General features: G+C 47.0%; 3 protein-coding genes across 3 annotated transcripts; all 3 read right to left on the bottom strand.

Moving 5' to 3' along the window:
* Positions 1-977: 977 nt before the first annotated feature.
* LOC120652403 lies at positions 978-1,825 on the bottom strand. Its single transcript, XM_039930217.1, has one exon. The coding sequence runs from the start codon at positions 1,718-1,720 to the stop codon at positions 1,370-1,372; it is 351 nt and encodes a 116-aa protein (XP_039786151.1). The 5' UTR covers positions 1,721-1,825; the 3' UTR covers positions 978-1,369.
* A 3,558-nt stretch (positions 1,826-5,383) lies between these two features.
* Positions 5,384-6,119, bottom strand: LOC120652406. The gene has a single exon (XM_039930219.1). It carries the CDS (start codon positions 5,974-5,976, stop codon positions 5,581-5,583), a length of 396 nt encoding a protein of 131 aa, XP_039786153.1. The 5' UTR covers positions 5,977-6,119; the 3' UTR covers positions 5,384-5,580.
* Positions 6,120-6,992: 873 nt separating this feature from the next.
* LOC120652404 (peter Pan-like protein) lies at positions 6,993-10,854 on the bottom strand. Its single transcript, XM_039930218.1, has 7 exons — positions 10,517-10,854; positions 10,129-10,389; positions 9,766-9,996; positions 9,572-9,664; positions 9,298-9,485; positions 7,385-7,578; positions 6,993-7,288 (listed from the first exon to the last, which is right to left on the bottom strand). Exons 2-7 carry the CDS (start codon positions 10,354-10,356, stop codon positions 7,188-7,190), a joined length of 1,035 nt encoding a protein of 344 aa, XP_039786152.1. The 5' UTR covers positions 10,357-10,389; positions 10,517-10,854; the 3' UTR covers positions 6,993-7,187.
* Positions 10,855-17,925: the final 7,071 nt, after the last annotated feature.

The following is a 17,925-nucleotide window of genomic DNA, read 5'->3' on the forward strand; positions in this document are numbered from 1 at the left end:
TTCGTTCCGATTTCTCCACGGGCCAGTGCGAGCCCGTTCGTGACTCTTTGGGCTGCTGGGCCCATTTATAGTTTGGGCTCCCATTTTGGGATATCCGATAGTCGCAGATGGACGAAAAGATTGCGATTTGGTCAATTTCGTGACTTGTGAATTCATTGTGATCGTAGCGGAACCAACGAAAGTCGATGAAATTCAACTGAGGGCATATAAATTTGATCCGTAGGTAAAACTAGACATCATCCCACGCATACGCACACCAACCAACCATGGCAAAGACGCTCTGTTAGCGATGGCGCCGATGTCAACTCCCATCCACATTCCAAACGGTCTTGCAGCATTGCCATGGCAGCCCTGTCCGTTTGTGATCCTCCTCCCTAGTTCCTCGTTACTATATTGACATAGATTCTCTCCCCTATTAGGGCTTGTTCGTTTAATCCCCTCCACGAGGGGGCTTTCGCAATGGTTTGGTGGTGAACACCGTTTCCACTATCGGGGAAGTATTGATGGCTTGCAACATCTCACTCTAATAAGACGGGAAATTGTATACGATGCTAATAAGATCTGCTAGTTCCCCGGTGCATCCATCCACTGAAATTCATGCTGAAGTAGTCAGGCGCGCCACTTATACAATGATCGTCGCTCAATTAGAGGTTTTGGAGTGCTCTTTGCATTGGGTCTAACCTAATATATCCTTGAAACAGCCCATTGAATCCAGATCATCTAAAAAAGGATAAATATAATAAGGTCTTGGCTAACTGAACATCTGAAGTAACTTGGGCAATGGGCGCAATGTTTGTTGAGATAACTTCAAATTCCTCAGCCAAGTGCACTGGTCTTATGGTCTGACAATCTGGGAGCAAAATACCTTGTTGCGATGCTGCCATGCTGGAGGCAGGTCGACAATCACAGTAATTCATCATCCCATTGAATTAGCAGGTATACAAACTGCAGTACCAATTCTGTTTTCAGCATTACTCTTTGGGATCAACCTTTTATTTCTTCAGAGAAACGTGGTTTTTCGCTCCAGTGATATATACTACTAGAGCTCAACCTGAATTGCTCGCCTATAATAATAGCCCGATCGAATTCCGATGCGGCATGTGTCGCAAAGTGAAACTCTAGCAGACCCACGGTAAAATTAAATCGAACCGATCGATCCTAGATGAACCTGTGGGGGGGCTCGATCTCAATGAACACGAGATTTCACGAGCAGGAAATGAAATTTACACGGCAAAAGATGGACGCATCAGACACTGTGTTTCGTTCGGAAGCACACGGAGAAGAGACCAGACCGACCGCTCTCAGTCTCATCAGTACATAGGTATACGCACAGCCATGGCGCGGCCGGCGGCCGTGCTTGTGGTGGAGCTCAGCCCCGCTTGACAGGGTCGAAGTTGGAGACGGCGACGACGGCGCCGACGATGGCGACGAGCACGACCCCGCCGGAGACGATGCTGAGGAGGAAGTTCTTATGCGAGGGTGAGATCCCCGGCTGCGCGGCCTCCGCGACCTCCGGCAGCACCAGCGCCGCCGCGACGGCCGCCGCGGCCGCCCACTCCTTGGCCGGGCTCTGCGCGGACGACGACGCCCGGACGACGGCCACCCTGCCACGGGGCGAGACGACGCGGAGCGACGACGCGCCGCTGCTGCCGCCGGCGCGGAGGGGTTTCCCGAGCCCCCGGGCCACGGACAGAGACGCCGCGACGGCGGTGGCGGCCATGGGATCCTGCCTGGGGGCTCGGCGCTCTGCTCCGGTGGCTGTGGCTCGCTTGGGTGGTCGGGAGGGAGTGTACGTGTGATGGCAGGAGCGGCAGGCCGGGGCGGGGCGGGACGGATATGTAGATAGGGTAGGGGAGGAGGAGCCGGAGGGGGTGCCAGGTCAGCGCGACCGGCTGACGTGGGCAGCCTCCGGCTGGCCAAGTGGCGCGCGGGATAAGGTCTTACCTTTGACGGCGACCTGGTGGTGGCCGGCGGCGGCTGAGAGTGAGGTGTGTGGCCGTGTGGCTGGAGGCGGCGTACGTACGTGAACGTCGGGTCACTGGGCCGGACTGCCGCGGAAATGGGCCGAACACCAGATCGCTGCTTGGCTTCGAACCGTGTGCCACTGCGGTGCACCACCGCCCTGCTTCGGCGGCCTCTCCCTCTGGCCGACACGGCCGCGGCTGCGTCACGCCGTCACCGGCAGCGAGCGCTGGCGTCCGGGCTGTTCGACCGGGGACATCGGCGCTTTGCTTTCACTTCGTCGCTGCGGCTGCCCCCAGTGTAGTGTAGTGTGTAGCAATAACAGAGAGCTCCAACGCGCCATGACGACCTGCCCCGGCCCTCGGCGAGCACGAACTGCGACGACGACTTGAGTACTCGGTCACCGCAGCATGTCTGCATCGACGCGACGCGGTTCTGCAGGCCCCTCTCTGGCATTTGGCCCATTCCGCAGTTTCGCGGCAGCTCGTCCTCACGTGTTCGTAGCTGACCAGTCGGTTCTTCACGCGGCTTCCTGCTGCACAACTCTAGAGAGATGGAATATGCCTCACAGACTACAGTCACAGAGTCGCATCCATCCTCTTGGCATGCTTGCATTCACGCAGCAACACGCCGCCAGCGCCAGGACACTGTAAAGTTCGGTGAGAGAGGCCGGTGGCTTGAGTCAAAGGTTCTACCAGGTGATTTCATTTTTATTTAAAAAAATTAGGGTTCTGCGAGATGATGTTTACCTCTTCTCCTAAAAAAAATGTTTACCTCAGTTTCCTTTTTTTTTTGCGACACCTTCATCTTCCGCTCCTCTTCTCTGCTTGCCCTAATTCTCGACACCATCAGGACTCGGGAGTGCAATGCCTACCCCCGCTTAGGCATCACTCATTTATCCTCATCGATCCAATGAAATTTGGTGTCGATCAATTTTCCACACAGTTGAAATGCACCGGAGAAGGCATAAAGAACTAAAGGATCTCACGGACAAAAGATCGAATACCCATTCGACCCTAAGGCCCTCCAAAGTGTGTGCCTAGAGTGATGTCCAAAGGGGAAGAGAGAATTTGGGTATCACTTCACACACTGTGGCTAGTGATGCCAGAAAACTTGGAACCGGTGCATCTACATTCATGGATGCTTGGATCATAAACAACAACAAAAAAATCACTGTAGCAACAAGAGGTACTCCACATTCACTGCGGGAAGGAAAAAGAGTCTCAGTAGTTTTAACTTACGTGGGCTCCGGCTGGGCTCCGGCTGGTAGATGGCATCACTCCTGCTTTTGCCCACACGCTACAGCTCCGGATAGCGAGTGGGCGTCGCTCTCCTATTGTGGCCGGCACTGTGGGCATGCAACACGTAGCGTCGATACATTGTGGGTGAAAGTTGAAATGTACAAATGGGCTCGTGCCCAGGGTTCAAAATTTCGGTGAAATTTCGGCGAAATTTCGGTATTTTTTTCGTTTTCGGTAGTTACCGGGAAGTGGAATTTCGGTAAATTTCGGTAAATTTCGTTTCAAAATTCAAAAATTCAAAAAAATTTGTAAAAAAATATGTAAAAAATATGATAAAAAACTAGGTGTTTTTCTAAGCAAATAGGACTAGAACACACTCAAATCTAAGATCATTTGCTAGGCTAAAATTAACATTTGAAACCGTAATTTGAATGACTCGTCATTTCATGTGCAAAAATTTGTTTTCTCCCCTCGACTTCAACTAGACTTTGGTTTATCATGATATTGGTGAGGTACCTATTCAATTTCATATGCATACCTACAACTAGGATGATGATCCATCAGCCGGCCCGGGTGGACTATACTCTCATCAGTAGACTAGTAGATCTGGTTTCCTCGTGCTGTCCAATTAGGCTCGTCGTCAATCTTGCTTCGCTTTTGCCTTTTGCATCTGCTTTTATATTATCATCTAGCAGCTCTTTTCTTTTGTATGTAGCGGTGAGATCGAATGAGATGGCAGCTAAAGCCCTCTGTCTGCTGTAGTCTATTATTCTTAACCAGGCCCTCGATCTGGCTCTTCTTCTAGCTTTGTAGCCGGTAACTGTGGAGACTTGGGAGTTTTTTTTTTGAAGTTGTGGCCATTGCTGATACGTGTTAAATTCCATTGGTAATTCTTCTCCATTGGCAACTGCAGATTAAGTCAGTTGTGGCCTTTGATCTGCCCCCACTTCGTGGAAGAAAGATTTGCATTGCAATAGTAGGTCGGTGACTGTAACCTTGATTCCAGTGAATTTCCTCCGACGCCATTCCAGTCCCGAGGATAAGAAGAGAAGGTCAAATTCTTGCATCCACAGCATGCATGTGACCAAAATCTTAGGCCACAAGAGAATTGTCACCATCTATAGAGCAGGGAAAAACTTTCCGTTGGAAAACTGCCGGAAAACACACCTTTCAGAATGCTTTAACAATTCTCTATACAAATTGAATCAAACAAAAAATTCAAACACTGTCACATGAATTGATAACCAATTCAAATCATGTTTGTCCTGGATTTAAAACAACTTTCAATTGGATCAACTAATGTCCCTAAAAATTTATAGGAATATCCGCCATAACAAGAATAATAAAAGTCCAGTTGAGGCCTAAGAGAGAAAATGAAAGTTGTCACATGAAATGACAAGACTTTTAATTGGTAGTTTTTGAAATAATTAAATAACTTTCAAACCATTACTCAAATGAAAAAGTTCCTGAAACAAAAGTTGTAGATCTCGAAAAACTGAACAAAGTTGGTATTCAAAAGTTTTTCATTTGACCTCGGGAACAGTACGAAAATCACAACGGACATCATTTTCCGGTCGAAATCACCGAAATTTCGGTCGAAATCACCGAAATTTCGGTCGGAATTCACCGAAATTTCGTTTTTTGAATTTGAATTCTCTTTCCGTTCGGAATTAGCGAAATTCGGCGAAATTTCGGCCGAAATTTCGTTTCCGGCAAACGGCGGTATTCGGAAAAAAAACGAAAAGGTAAACCCTGCTCGTGCCTGGCTCTCTAGCTCATAGTAGTATAGCCTGTTCGTCGCACCACTTGATAGTGTCGCTGCGGCTAAAGAGACCACGGCAGCTCAATTGGCCAAAGCAACTTTGGACAGTACGGTTACTCTACTACACACAAGTACAAAATGTTTTTAGGGCATGGGAGCCCTGTGCCGTGCCACCGACCCGGACGACTTTTGCCGTCAACGTCATCGCTTTCTTCGAATTCTCCTGCACGCCTGCTGCACCCTCTAGATCTTGCTGCCTACCGTGAAGGTAAAGCGTAAACCGTGGGGGTAAAGCGTAAAATTCACAGTCCGTCCACTCCTACTTGTAGGGTAAAAATGGCGGAGCGAGCTGCGAGTGCCCGCCGAGGAGAGGCACGGGGAGGAAGAAGAAGAGTACAAGGCACATGGCCCGATGCAGCACAGAAGCTTCAGCCGCCCTCATCACGAACCGACGAAACAAAACACCATAATTTACTCCGATTTCCTCGCGCACTTTTACACCCACGCCCCTACCAAACCTCACATTACAAAACAACTCCAACCCCACGCTTCAGCCAGCCACAACCGGAGCCCGGAGATCGCGCCCGCAGCCGGCTCCTAGGGACCTACCCTACCCTACTCGTCGTCGCCGCCGTCGCCGCCGAGGAGCGAGGAGCGGTAGTAGAGCAGCGCGAGGATGAGGAGGAGCATGAGCGCGACGCCGACGGGGGAGCCGCCCACGCGGTGGACGGCGTCGGGGGACCCGCCGAAGGCGAAGACGTCGGCCAGCGCCGCGGCGCCGCGGTCGGAGGAGAGGACGCGGATGAGGAAGAGCAGGCACACGGGGAGGAGGAGCAGGCCCACCGGGCTCAGCAGCTCCGCCACGGCATCCGTCAGCGCCTCGCCGCCGTCGCCCAGGAACAGCGGGCCCGCCACCACCAGCCCAACCACCACCGCCAGCAGCAGACCGTGCGGCGCCCCGCGCGGGCCGCCCCCGCCGCCGTAGTAGTACTCGTCCGCCGCGCCGGCCATTTGCCCTGCCCGCTGCCTGTGAGATCTCCCTCTCTCTCTAGCTTCGGGGACGGCAGGCCTTGAAGGGGTGGGGGGTGGGAGTGGCCGAGTGGGACTGTGGGAGTGTGAATGAGTAGCGCAAGAGTCACGTGGGAGGACTGAGGAGACAGGGAGGTAGGTCACACGAGAGGAAAGCGTTCGGGGTGGTGGTGCCGTGGTGTTCGGGTCACCGCCGGCGGGCTCCACGGGGCGACACCAGGGCCCACCGGCCCAGGCTGTGGTTGCCCTTCGACGAGAAAGCCACCGGTTGATCGATGGCACCGGTTCCAAATTCCTGGCCAGTTTATTTCAAAAAAGAAAATCCTGGCCAGTTTTCTTCTCTAATTGAAGTAGACTGGATCTAATTGAATGATGGGGTTCAGCAGGTGTATAAGCCTGGCAGATCCCATGCATTTCTAAATCCTCTTGAGGACAGTCGAGGCTAGAGAATCTTGAGAACCTGCCCAATTGCCCGCAGGAGGCATAAGCACACTAGTGGGAAGGGAACCCGGCTCCCCAGTCAGATCAGCCGACAATTAGCATGAACACTTGAAAAATGAGGCTGGCCCGATCCCGGTGTCGCCCCGGCAAGATCTCGGATCATCATAGCTCTGCATGACCACATAAGATTCCAAGGCAGCTGGCAGCGCTCGTCGCTTCGTCGTACTCCCCGTCCCCAAAAAATTGCAACTCAACTCTCCTATCTCCTTCATGTGAGTCAAACAATTTCAAATTTAACCGAATTTATACAAAAATTACTACATTTATGTCCCCAAACAGATGTAGTTTGAAAATATATTACATAATTAATCTAATGATACTTATTTTGTAATATAAATGTTCATATCGTTTTGTATAAATTTAGTCAAACTTTGAATTGTTTGACTCCTTAGGAACCAAGATTTGCATTCTTTTCGTGACGGATGGAATAGTAAACATAAACGAAGCATGGCGGCTAAATCGGCAAACTCACATGCTCGTTTGGCAACCACCAAGACTGAAACTAGAGCAACCCAATCAAACAACACAGAATATAGAGCCTACCAGAAAACAGTACAGGTGACAAATCCTTCGCAAACCACAAGACAGGAGGTAAGAAAGAACCAAACTCTGCTTAGTGTTGATTGTCATAAAAGAGAGCAGTGGGTTCACATTGTTAAAAGGACAGCACTTTGTTGGGATCATCTAAACTGCTAATCCTCCATCTCGTCCTCTGACCCATCCTCGGTTTCTTCCTGTCCTTCTCCCGCTTCCTCAGTTACTTCCCCTTTCTTCCCCAGTGCTTCCTTCGCCACTGTAACATAGAGGAAAATCAGGGAAAAGAAAAAAAAATGTAACCAACATTTAAGACTCACTTAAGGTGGACATTACAGCATCAAAGGGAACTCACCAGGCCAAGGGTATAAGACATCTCCTGAACATAGCCCAGCCTCAACTTTAACTAGTCGCATAGTCATCCTTGGTCCGATCTCCTGGAGTCGGACAGCGCTTTTCCTTGATGCCTGGTTTAATTTGTCAACATCACTCGGTAGGCTTACCGTTGCTGCTTCATCATCTGCTTCACTTTCTGATCCATATCCAGCTCTTGCGAATGTGAACATAAGTAAAGGGTTTATTACACAAAATTAAATCCTAGAAACAAATAGGTGTATTACTTATAAAAAACGCAATGTCAGGCACTAATATCTGGATCATCACAGGTACCTCATCTGAAAGCACATATTTTGAGTAAAAATAATCTGGACGCGGCAAACTAACAAATGAGTAGCTGAGTGGGATAGATAATTGAGTGGGACAGGATCATTTCAGGTGAAAAACAAGACATTCCACTGAGGCAAACAACCAAAGAGCATTTCAGGCAAAAACTTGGAGTTGACATCGTACCAGGTAGTGTTTCCTAAACTTGATGTCTCTGACTATGCATTATAGACGTTGCAGGGCTAAGGTTATAGGGTCTTTTCTTGCACAAACCAATCTTTCAAGGAGGCAAATGGAGGTGATTTTACTTACTACCCATTTCTCAACCACACTAGATCCATCATCTGAAGTTCAATACTTGCTAAGTGCTGAGTTTTGGTACTTATTTGTTTCTTATAATATATATCTTTTCACTTTATTCTGGTTTTTGGGTGCTTAAACATTGTACGTAATCTAGGTAGCTCTCTGATTACCTTATCGTAACCATCATATACACCGGCAGGGTATGTAGTGACATCTCTAATCTAAACTTTTTAACTCTGGGTGCTATTCTTTTTTCAAGAGATTACACTGAAGACACACACATTCAGAACACATGTAATGGAATAATTACTAAACTTTTACTATTTTTCATTATGTTAATATGTTGGTCATAAGTTTAATTCCTTCTTTCCTTATTATTCCTCTGTTCTTTGCTGAAAACAAAATATATCACATTTCCTGAAAGTTTAGGCAATGCATGCAACATATATAGTCCTAGCATTCTAGGAATTCCATATAGGTGGTTACAGCTAATTTACTGGAGGTCTCTCTAATTTTGTTTGCTCCAAAAAAAGTATTTGATGGTTTTTTCACTGTAGTTGGCAAACTCACTTCGACCTGAAGCTTTTATGCTTAATTGCACATGCTATGTCACTGTTGAGATCATCTGTAGGCTGTAACTTCTACATGTTCAGCTTAGCATGGCATAGCTATAGCTAATAATGGATGGATGGCCTGCTCAGTTGCTTGGCCTATGGAGGTTTGACATTATGATGAGGATTGAGGTAGTTGCTGGCTGCAATGCATCAGACTTTTTCCAATTCTATGTTCCACAAACACTTCCTTTCAGTAATTTGTACTTGATTGAGTCAAATACTTTTAACTTCCTGAACATTAGTAACTAATGCATAATATGGAAAATAATATGACCAATCTTATTCAGATGAGGTCCCAACCAAAAATAAAGCACCCACTTAATACTGGTTACACTTTGATAGAGGCATACAACAATACAGTATTACACAGCATGTTTCCAAATCTTTAAAGGAATATTTTGAATTGTGAGATGCCAAAATGGACATTGAAAAGGATTCTTCAAAAAATGTTATTGATAAAAATGGTGTATTGCATGTTCTTCCACTAAACCCTTTGCACATCTGGCAATTGTTATGTACACCCTCTATGGTGTCCCAAAGAAGGAAATTAAAAATGTCACTATAGTCATGTGCACCCCACATACAAGTTTACATTTGTGTTGTGAGCTATCATGGTTTTCCATGCATATCAGCATTCCTGGAAAATTGAAAGTATCTCATTGCAATATAATGGCAAAAGAGCACTTACTTTGTAACATAATCGCTAACATCCTTAAGATCTCTCAGATCAGGAACTTCATTGCTCTGCATGAGTTTTCTAATCCTGCGACTGACCCCAACAGGCTGAAGCTTGATGGAGTAATGCCGGAAATCGATAACCTCCTTCTCTTTATCATATTTTAACAATAGTATCCTTTGACATGCTGACAGCTGGACCTATTATGCCAAACACAGTATTGTTATCAGAATATGCTGGTACAAAAACGTCAAGTTCCATCATGATTTTATTGCCTGATACTTACAGTGCTTGGGTCAACGGCAGGGACCATATGCTGAAAGTACTCGACCAAACTCCCAAAAGGGTTGCCAAGGCCTGAAAACCCGCTGAGCACAACCTGTCCAATCCATGAATTCAATGTCAAAACAAGGTATCAGCGAACAATATCCTCTTCAAAAACTAAACTACTACAAAATTCTCCAAATTAGCATCATATACCAGAGGCGAGTTCTTGAATATCCCCGGTGGGCACCTCGGCCGCTTCTGGGAGTTTGCAATGTCTGCCGCAAGCGCGTACTCCTCAATCTGAAAAGTGAAGGTTGGGCCCTGTGGCGATTTGGCAAAGCGCAGGTGAGGCAGGCTCTTCGGGTTCGAGAGGATCAAGAAATGAGTCACACCCAACGGACCGGCAACATTGACGAAGTCCTTGAGGTTATTCCGCTTCTTCTCCTGCCAATTGTTTCGACTTTCAAGTGTAAAGCACCAATGTTCCAGGTTGGCAGCTAGTGAGCATTGAAATAAGCGCAATTACTCATCTATTGCTCATGTAAGCTAGAGTAAGGCATAGGGATAGGGATGGACCTTTAGATTGAGAGCGGTGTAGGGGAGCATGACCTTGCGGAGGTCCTGCTGGAGGTGGCGGAGCGTGGATGGGAGCTTGCCCCGGGAGAAGACAAAACTCTTGGGGATCTTGGCGCCAGTGATCTGGTCGACGTTCGCCAACGCCGCCTGCTGCTTCCTAAGCGTCGTTGCGGGGATCCGCGGCCCGCGGCCCCGTTTCTTCCCCGGCCCGGACCTTGGGTGGCGCATGGCCGCTCAGTTGGAGGAACACAGGGGGCGGAGCTGCAGTGATCCCAGGAATACCCAACATCAGCCCCCACCCGCTCCCCCTCCCAAAAAAAAAAACGTGCTTTTCACGGTTGGGATGGGAGAAGAGGAGGAAGGATACAAGGGAACTGGTGGGGCTGACCTCGAACAGGAGGTTGTTGAAGATGACCTCCTTGACGTTGCTGCCGACGAGCCGCGCAGGCAGCGGTGGCCGCGGTCAGTCGGCGGCTAGCGCGGCGGCGGGGTCGGAGAGGAAGCGCGGCGGCGGGGTCGGAGGGGACGCTGCGGGGTCGGCGGGGAGCGCGGCGGCGAGCTCAGAGAGGGAGCGAGGCGGCGGGGTCGGAGTGGAGCGCGGCGCCGGCACAGCAGATGCAAGGGACTGGCGAGCGGTAGGCGGAGCCGCGGAGGAACCGGGGAGGGGCAGAGGAGAGACCGGTTGGGTCTTAGCTACGTAACAAGTCTCCCTGACCTTAACCTAAGAGCCCAACAAGTATCGTCTACGTGGGCTCGTATAAACATATCTATTAAAATCTCTATGCTTGTGCGGACTAATTTTAAATCAGAATCACATTAGATATTTAAATACATTAAAATAAGTATAATAAGTGTAAAATTAATTATATAAATTGGGACTAACTCATAAGAAAAATCTATTAAACCTAATTAATCTATAATTAACATACTCCCTCCAACCTCAAATCTAAAGACTTTTGGGGTTCAAAGTGTGTCCTCATATCTAAAGACTTCTGGGTTTCAGGTGGATCCCACTCTCCTATTTTCCTCCCCCTGTCGCTATTCTAGCGAAACACCGTTCCTGGCATCATTATCCTCCGCCGCCCAGCTCATCTTCCCCGACGCCACACGCTCCCCATCCTCCGCCGCACCCTTCCCCTCCGCGGCCTCCGCCACACCAACCTCGCCGCTGTCGGTCCCCCGCCGCACCATCCTCCGCCGCACCAACCTCGCTGCACCACTCTCCGCCGCATCCTCCCCATCCTCCGCCGCACCCTTCCCCTCCCCGGCCTCCGCCGCACCCACCTCGCCGGCCTCTGCCCCAACTTCTTCCCCGCCGCACCCCCATCACTGCATCACGACCCAGCGCCCTGTAGCCCTAGCTAGTCTGCTCCTCCGCCGCCGAGATCCCGTCCGTGGAAGCATGCGCGGACAACAATCCCCACCATGGGGAGTCCATCCCCTCTATCCGTCCATCCTGAGGCAAGCCCGGAGCGGCGGGAGGGTCAAGTGGCGTCGTGAAGGTGTCCATGGCAGAGTAGGGCCGATCTGCCGCCGCGGCAGGGAGAACCGGGGCGGTATCTGGTGGTCGCGGCCACAGAAGCGCATCGTCAAAGAGGGAGTGGATTTCATCCAAGACACTGAAGAAGGGCCCGGCGAGGACTACATTTTCATCAGACAGACCGATGAGGTTGGTCTCGGCAACGCTGTGCTGCAAGATTCGTAAGGTGAAGAATTTGTGCCAGAAACCCAATTCGACGATTCACAAATTGTGGCCGCCGATGCCGGAAACGAACCCAACATGCTAGGTACTCTCGTTTACATGCATCCACAATTTGTTGCAGCTAATTGCGCTCTTTCAATTGTGCAGGACTGATAATAAAATTTTATTCTGCAGTGACCTCAACAGCTGACGAGAAGGGAGTCCTACCCGAACAGCAAAAGAAAGATAGGGATTTTGTTCTTGAGCTGCTGGCCACCATTATGCCTAACAATGCCGAGATATTGAGAAAAATGAAGCATGATCAGTAAGACTAGTCCTGCAAATTTAGTTTTTTTGTTATTACTGATGCTATGGAAATTGAGATGTTAGCACTTATGATAACTGATGCTATGCAAATAAGAAATGATTTACGCAACAATAAGAGTAACCTTCAGCCTTTATAATGAATGCATCACTGTAGAATGCCATATTTTTATATAGATACAAGTACTACTTCCTCTATGAAATGTAGAACTACTCTGAATTCAGCAACTGCAAAGCACTTAGATATAGGTGCATATCACAATTCAGACTTCTTGGGAGCATGCTAAACCTTTCTAAATGATCCTTGCTCAAATGGGGTATCTTGTATCCATTGTCTCCTCCATCTTTCATAACTTCTATGAAACAGCCCTTTAGGGTAAGGAATACCTTGTCCACCAATTCTGTATCATAGTCCTCATACTCCTTTAGTGTGTTTTGGACAATGTCATCAATGGTTCTAGCATTCTTTAAGTATGTCTTTGCCTGTAGAGATGCAAAGAAGCCTAGGTCAAGGACATTCATGTCAGGAGAGTTTGGGGGCTGATTAATTATGCGTATATCTAGACCGGTCTGAGCAACTGCTTCCAGAAATACTGGATCATTTGGGGCAACATGTGTTCTGGCATTGTCCTGTTGAATCCATATGGTCTTCCCAGCATCCTCTCTCGGCCAAACTCTGCGAATAGCTGGGATAACCTTACTTATCAAGAAAGACCTACTTATATCTTTATTTACATTGATAGATTCGGTGACCAATGTTCCTCGAGGTCTGTTGCGAGAATTCCTTCAAATATGACTTAGTGTGGCGACGGATCAGTCCTTCTTTGAATAACTTGTGCAGCTTAGACTTTGATACATGCAAAGCTTCTGCACATGATCTAATTGTTGTCCTGTTGTTGTATGGAATCAAGTGCATTTGAGACAAATCTACATCCACTCTTTTCCGACCACAATTCTTTGCCCTTTTTGAACTGACATCCACCGGTTCATCTGCTTCACGGTTTCTCTTTGCTATTCTCCAAATGGATTGGACAACTTTCATGGTAACATTGAATTTGGAGGCAACTTCGACTGTACTATGCTTCTTTTGTGTAAGCTTACCAGTTTGCTTTGAAATGACACATCTCTCAAGCAAATCTTCATATATTTCCTGTCTCTGCTTGTTTGTCAAATACTTCCTCCTTCTGGTACTACCACTTGTATTACCCTGGGCGGTTGTGGTGTCTATATCATCATGGTCTGATCCTGTTACAACAGCCCAATTGACATCTGCATTCACTTGCCATAAAATAATGATAAAATTTTCAGCATACCTGAATTATCACTTGAAGGTTCCTGCTTATTTTATTCCAAGACAATGTGCGCTTCCTCAGCGTAGACATCAATGTCTTCATCTATACATTTGTCATTGGGTGGGAATACATATATATTTAAGCAATTTTGCAAAAATCTTTAGGTCTGCAATCAATACTTATAGCCATATTTAGGTCAAAGGTCCGTTGTTGCCTGTTCACCTTCATCTGCATGCAGCAAATTTTGCAATAATATTTAGGTCAGCAAGGTATAAGATTGTGGCATGGCATGGATAGCAAATTTTGCATATTACCTTCATTGATGATTGGATCTAATTCTTGAATAGGGACAACAGCATCGTGTTCTGTTAAATTATGTTCTGTAGTACTACATGGAAAATCAAGGACTAATTAAGTTTAATAGATTCATCTTGTAAATTAGTCTTCATTTATGCAATTAATTTATAATTAGTGTACGAATGGACTCGCTCCCTCGGACAGGCCTCAGACGGATGAACGAATGATAGAAAAGGGGCAAGACGAGCGGTCGCGCGGCGCTATGCGAAAACATTGCAGACGGGCGTACTCACTCCCTCATATATCAAACGGACGGAGGAAGAGCAGAAAAAATTTCATATTAAATATGTAGCCTAATTAACATCCAACGTGCTGACTAAAAATTATGGTCTAGCGATGTGATGACGTGCTATTACGCAGACAAGGGATATGTCTCGTGATACTATAGTAAATATATGTTATTTATAGATTAATTTGGCTTAATAAAATATGTCTTGTGAATTGGCCCTAGACTTATGCAATTAGTTTTACAATTAGCTTATGTTTTGTCATTCTAATTGGCATAAAAATATTTGGTATGACTAAGCTAAACTTTAGCCCATTTGATCCAAATAGCCCACACAGCTGGTTTCTACTATCATCAAATTTTAGCTTTTATAATAGATGGGTAAACACTACGCACCATACAATATTTTTGTCAACAATCACTTGATGAGTTAATGTACAAAATAGGATCACAGTCTGTCTCTGATCCCTTTCCTCACGCCTGCGTTGACCAACCATAGGAACAATATTGCAAAAAAAATGGAAAAAAGTCATAGCAAACATTTTTGCTAGTACATGTTAAGGTGGGAGCAACACAATGTGTTAGAGTCCAGTAGTTGAGCACCGCTGCCGACAAAGAGAGTGAGAATTGAATGTTCTGGGAATGATATATTGTTTTGTGAGCAATGATTAAGTAGTTTTCATACATGTCTTCTATATAAACGGTCTTTTTCGAGGTCACAACCTTTGGTGATATTACTTGATAGAAAATCATTATGGTTTAGATTGCCTCAGTGTCCCTGCTATTTTGTTTGCTAACACAATTGCATATTTGCATTCATAGTTTCACATATTTAAGTCTAATATATACATTCATCTCTCCATAAATATCGAGTACTCGTGGATTCACGCGCTCCGTGATACCTCACTAACCCAATCCATTCATTCGTCCATGGTTATTCTCCCATACCGCGGCGCTACTGTAGCACGTCGGTACTGTAGCGCCGCGCCACTGTTCATCCGCGGGAATTGTCCCATACTGAAAGTTGGTTAAGAGCCAGACCAATTTAAATATCGAGTCACGGGAAGCTAATTAATTCCGGATCGATCTTTTTTGCGCGAAGCGAGGACGAAAGCGCAAGTGGATTAATTAGTAGGTGTGGTTTACTCAACTTGAAGAGTAGATCTTAGCCGTTATCCCGGGCCGGGTCGTTACAGTGGTATCAGAGCCGACTCTCGCGGTTTCACGCCACATACGGGCAGAAGTGCGCGGACATGAGCACGGGCGCGTGGTCGCAGATGCCACCGGCATGTGGACGGGCGCATGTGGGCGCAGATGCGCGGGCATTGAGGATGCGCCGGCACTGGACGCACGGACGTGGCACAGGGACTGTTGGCACTGGACGCACGGACGTGGCACATGGGACCGTTAGCACTAGACGTATGGGACGTGGCTAAGAGAGGAGATCCTGGTATTTAGGTTGGTCTGGTACTCGACGAGGACGTCGAGTCCTAAGGGGGGATGATTGTAACAACCAGGGGAACAGTGTCGGGCCGGGTACTGTAGCAAGACGGGTTACTGTAGCTAGAGTACTGTAGCGAATTGGGACGGGCCTGATGTCGGTTACTGTAGCCCGAGTACTGTAGCACGTCGGTACTGTAGCGTCGCGACACTGTTCATCCGCGGGAATTGTCCCATACTGAAAGTTGGTTGAGAGCCAGACCAATTTAAATACCGAGTCACGGGAAGCTAATTAATTCCGGATCGATCCTTTTTGCGCGAAGCGAGGACGAAAGCGCAAGTGGATTAATTAGTAGGTGTGGTTTACTCAACTTGAAGAGTAGATCTTAGCCGTTATCCCGGGCCGGGTCGTTACAGGAGGAGCCGGCGGCGTCGCTTAGGCCTTTACAACGGGGGTTTAGGGATTTGGTCGTCGGAGTCGGAGGGGGTATAAGGTAGGAATAATGGACCGAGGCCGCCCGCTGCCTTGGGCCGAAATTGGCATTGTGCTGACCAAAGGAGGAAAACGGCCCAGTAGTTTGTACGATTATTTGTATGATTTTTTTAAAATCTCAAAAAAATCTACCATATTCTCTATTTCTGTATACCACTTCTGTACCCTCGCGCGGCCACATCATCGGCAAAAAATTGCCCGTCCGATCTTACATCCAAAGGCTAGCTGTGGTTGCTTGGATCAGCTTCCACCCGAAGCGGCTTCTCCGGACTCTTCCTAACTTATCCTGCTTCTGCCCTCTCTCCACGCCCGACATGTTTCGCAGACCCGATGCTTCTTCAGTTCTTCTCCCACCTCCGTCGCTCCTACCCCGCGGAGCGCCACCCCTGCCGCCCTACCGGCCGTCATACCCCCCCCCCCCCGTCATGACGCCACTGCTTGGCGCCACCGACGCCGCCGTGTCGTGGCTCTGCCTTCTCCGTCTTGGCTTCGCGACGTGCCCCGCCTCTCCCAGCAACGGCGCTCCACCCCCTCCCTCTTCTCGGCTCTATCAGCCAGACGTTGCCAAGCCAGCACGGGAGCCTCGGCGCAGCCAAACCCGTACTCATCAACCAGGTGCTTAATTAGGCGTAAACTGCATCTCCATGAATCAAGCCAAGTAGTACTTTCCTTTTAATATTCACATACATTGCTCACTGTTCTTGCTCCTTTGTTAAGAGATATGGACCTTTGGTGTATAGGTTCCTGCTAATATTGAGAGGAGAGATCCAAATGTTTCTTCATGTACCTTTGTTTGTTTGTTTTTTTGAAAATTTTCATGTACCTTTGTTGCTTGGAATTTTTTGCGACACATATCCAGTCTCTTAGATTTTAAAACATTTCATATCAGGTAGCTTATTCCATTGGGTGAATACGGGAATAAACACCTGCTCTAATAGCTTACATTTGTTAGTGCCTATCCTGATCAAAGGCCTGTAGAAAGTTCCTGAGATCTTTAGCTCAAATTTATTGTTGTGGTTGTGCGATGTCTCGGGGAAAGAGGAACTTCAGATGCTACATATAATTTGATCTTTTTATGAACTGTGATTCATTGCAATTTCTATGAAAGGTTCTTAGGTTCAATTGTTTCAGAAATTCTGTATGCCATATTTCGGACTTCCTGCCTCGTGCGAAGCACGAGGGTACCTTCTAGTTGTATGATTATTTTTGGAATCGATAGATAGATAGTAGATTTAATGTTTCCCAAAATTTGTGGATGTGGTGCAGTGAGTTTTTTTTGGAGAGGAGGGTGTGGTGTAGTGAGTAGTGGGCATTTTTTTTGAAAAAAGTTTAAATTACTACCCTCAACTATAGACAAAGTTTGGATAACCCTTTAAACTATCGTTTGGTTTATTTTACCCCCTAAATTATGCTCTTTGGTTCAAATTACCCCCTAATATAATTTATTTTTTCATTTCTCCATGTATAGGTGGAGTTTTAAGTTGAGATTTTACAAGATGATAGTACACATCATAACACATGTTAGAAAAAATATATCGTAATTTTTTTTATCATTATTGTGATATGTTAGAATATTTAACAAAAATTAAATATTGGAGTTCAAAATTATATGAAAAATAAAGTTGAAAATTTATAAAAAAATTCTAAAATATACATCCTGATGTCCACTACCACCCAACAAAAATTGAGGTTAAAATTCAACTTGTGTATGGAGAAACAAAAAGAACAAATTGTATTATGGGGTATAATGAACTAAATGGCATAGTTCATGGGGTAAATTGGATCAAGTTATAGTTTAGGGGGTTATTCGGACTTTGGCTACAGTTAAGAGGAGTAATTTAGATTTTGTTTTCACAGCCGATGACTATGAGCATGGCTTATAAACGGGCCGGATCGAAGGGCCGACAACAAGAGCAGCCCAAGATGGCCGTATGGCCCAAACTGCGTGGCTACCCCGCATCAACGAACCGTGGCCGTCCGATCT

This window comes from Panicum virgatum, chromosome 9K (assembly GCF_016808335.1).
Source record: "Panicum virgatum strain AP13 chromosome 9K, P.virgatum_v5, whole genome shotgun sequence".
Taxonomy (NCBI): domain Eukaryota; kingdom Viridiplantae; phylum Streptophyta; class Magnoliopsida; order Poales; family Poaceae; genus Panicum; species Panicum virgatum.

Bases quoted from the DNA above. Each gene is read 5' to 3' on its own strand.
- LOC120652403 (XM_039930217.1), bottom strand. From the start codon at position 1,720: ATGGCCGCCACCGCCGTCGCGGCGTCTCTGTCCGTGGCCCGGGGGCTC.
- LOC120652406 (XM_039930219.1), bottom strand. From the start codon at position 5,976: ATGGCCGGCGCGGCGGACGAGTACTACTACGGCGGCGGGGGCGGCCCG.
- LOC120652404 (XM_039930218.1), bottom strand. From the start codon at position 10,356: ATGCGCCACCCAAGGTCCGGGCCGGGGAAGAAACGGGGCCGCGGGCCG. The intron at 9,665-9,765 runs GTATATGATGCT...TGGATTGGACAG, and splicing joins TATTCAAGAACTCGCCTCTG to GTTGTGCTCAGCGGGTTTTC. The intron at 9,486-9,571 runs GTAAGTATCAGG...TTGGCATAATAG, and splicing joins CTGCCGTTGACCCAAGCACT to GTCCAGCTGTCAGCATGTCA.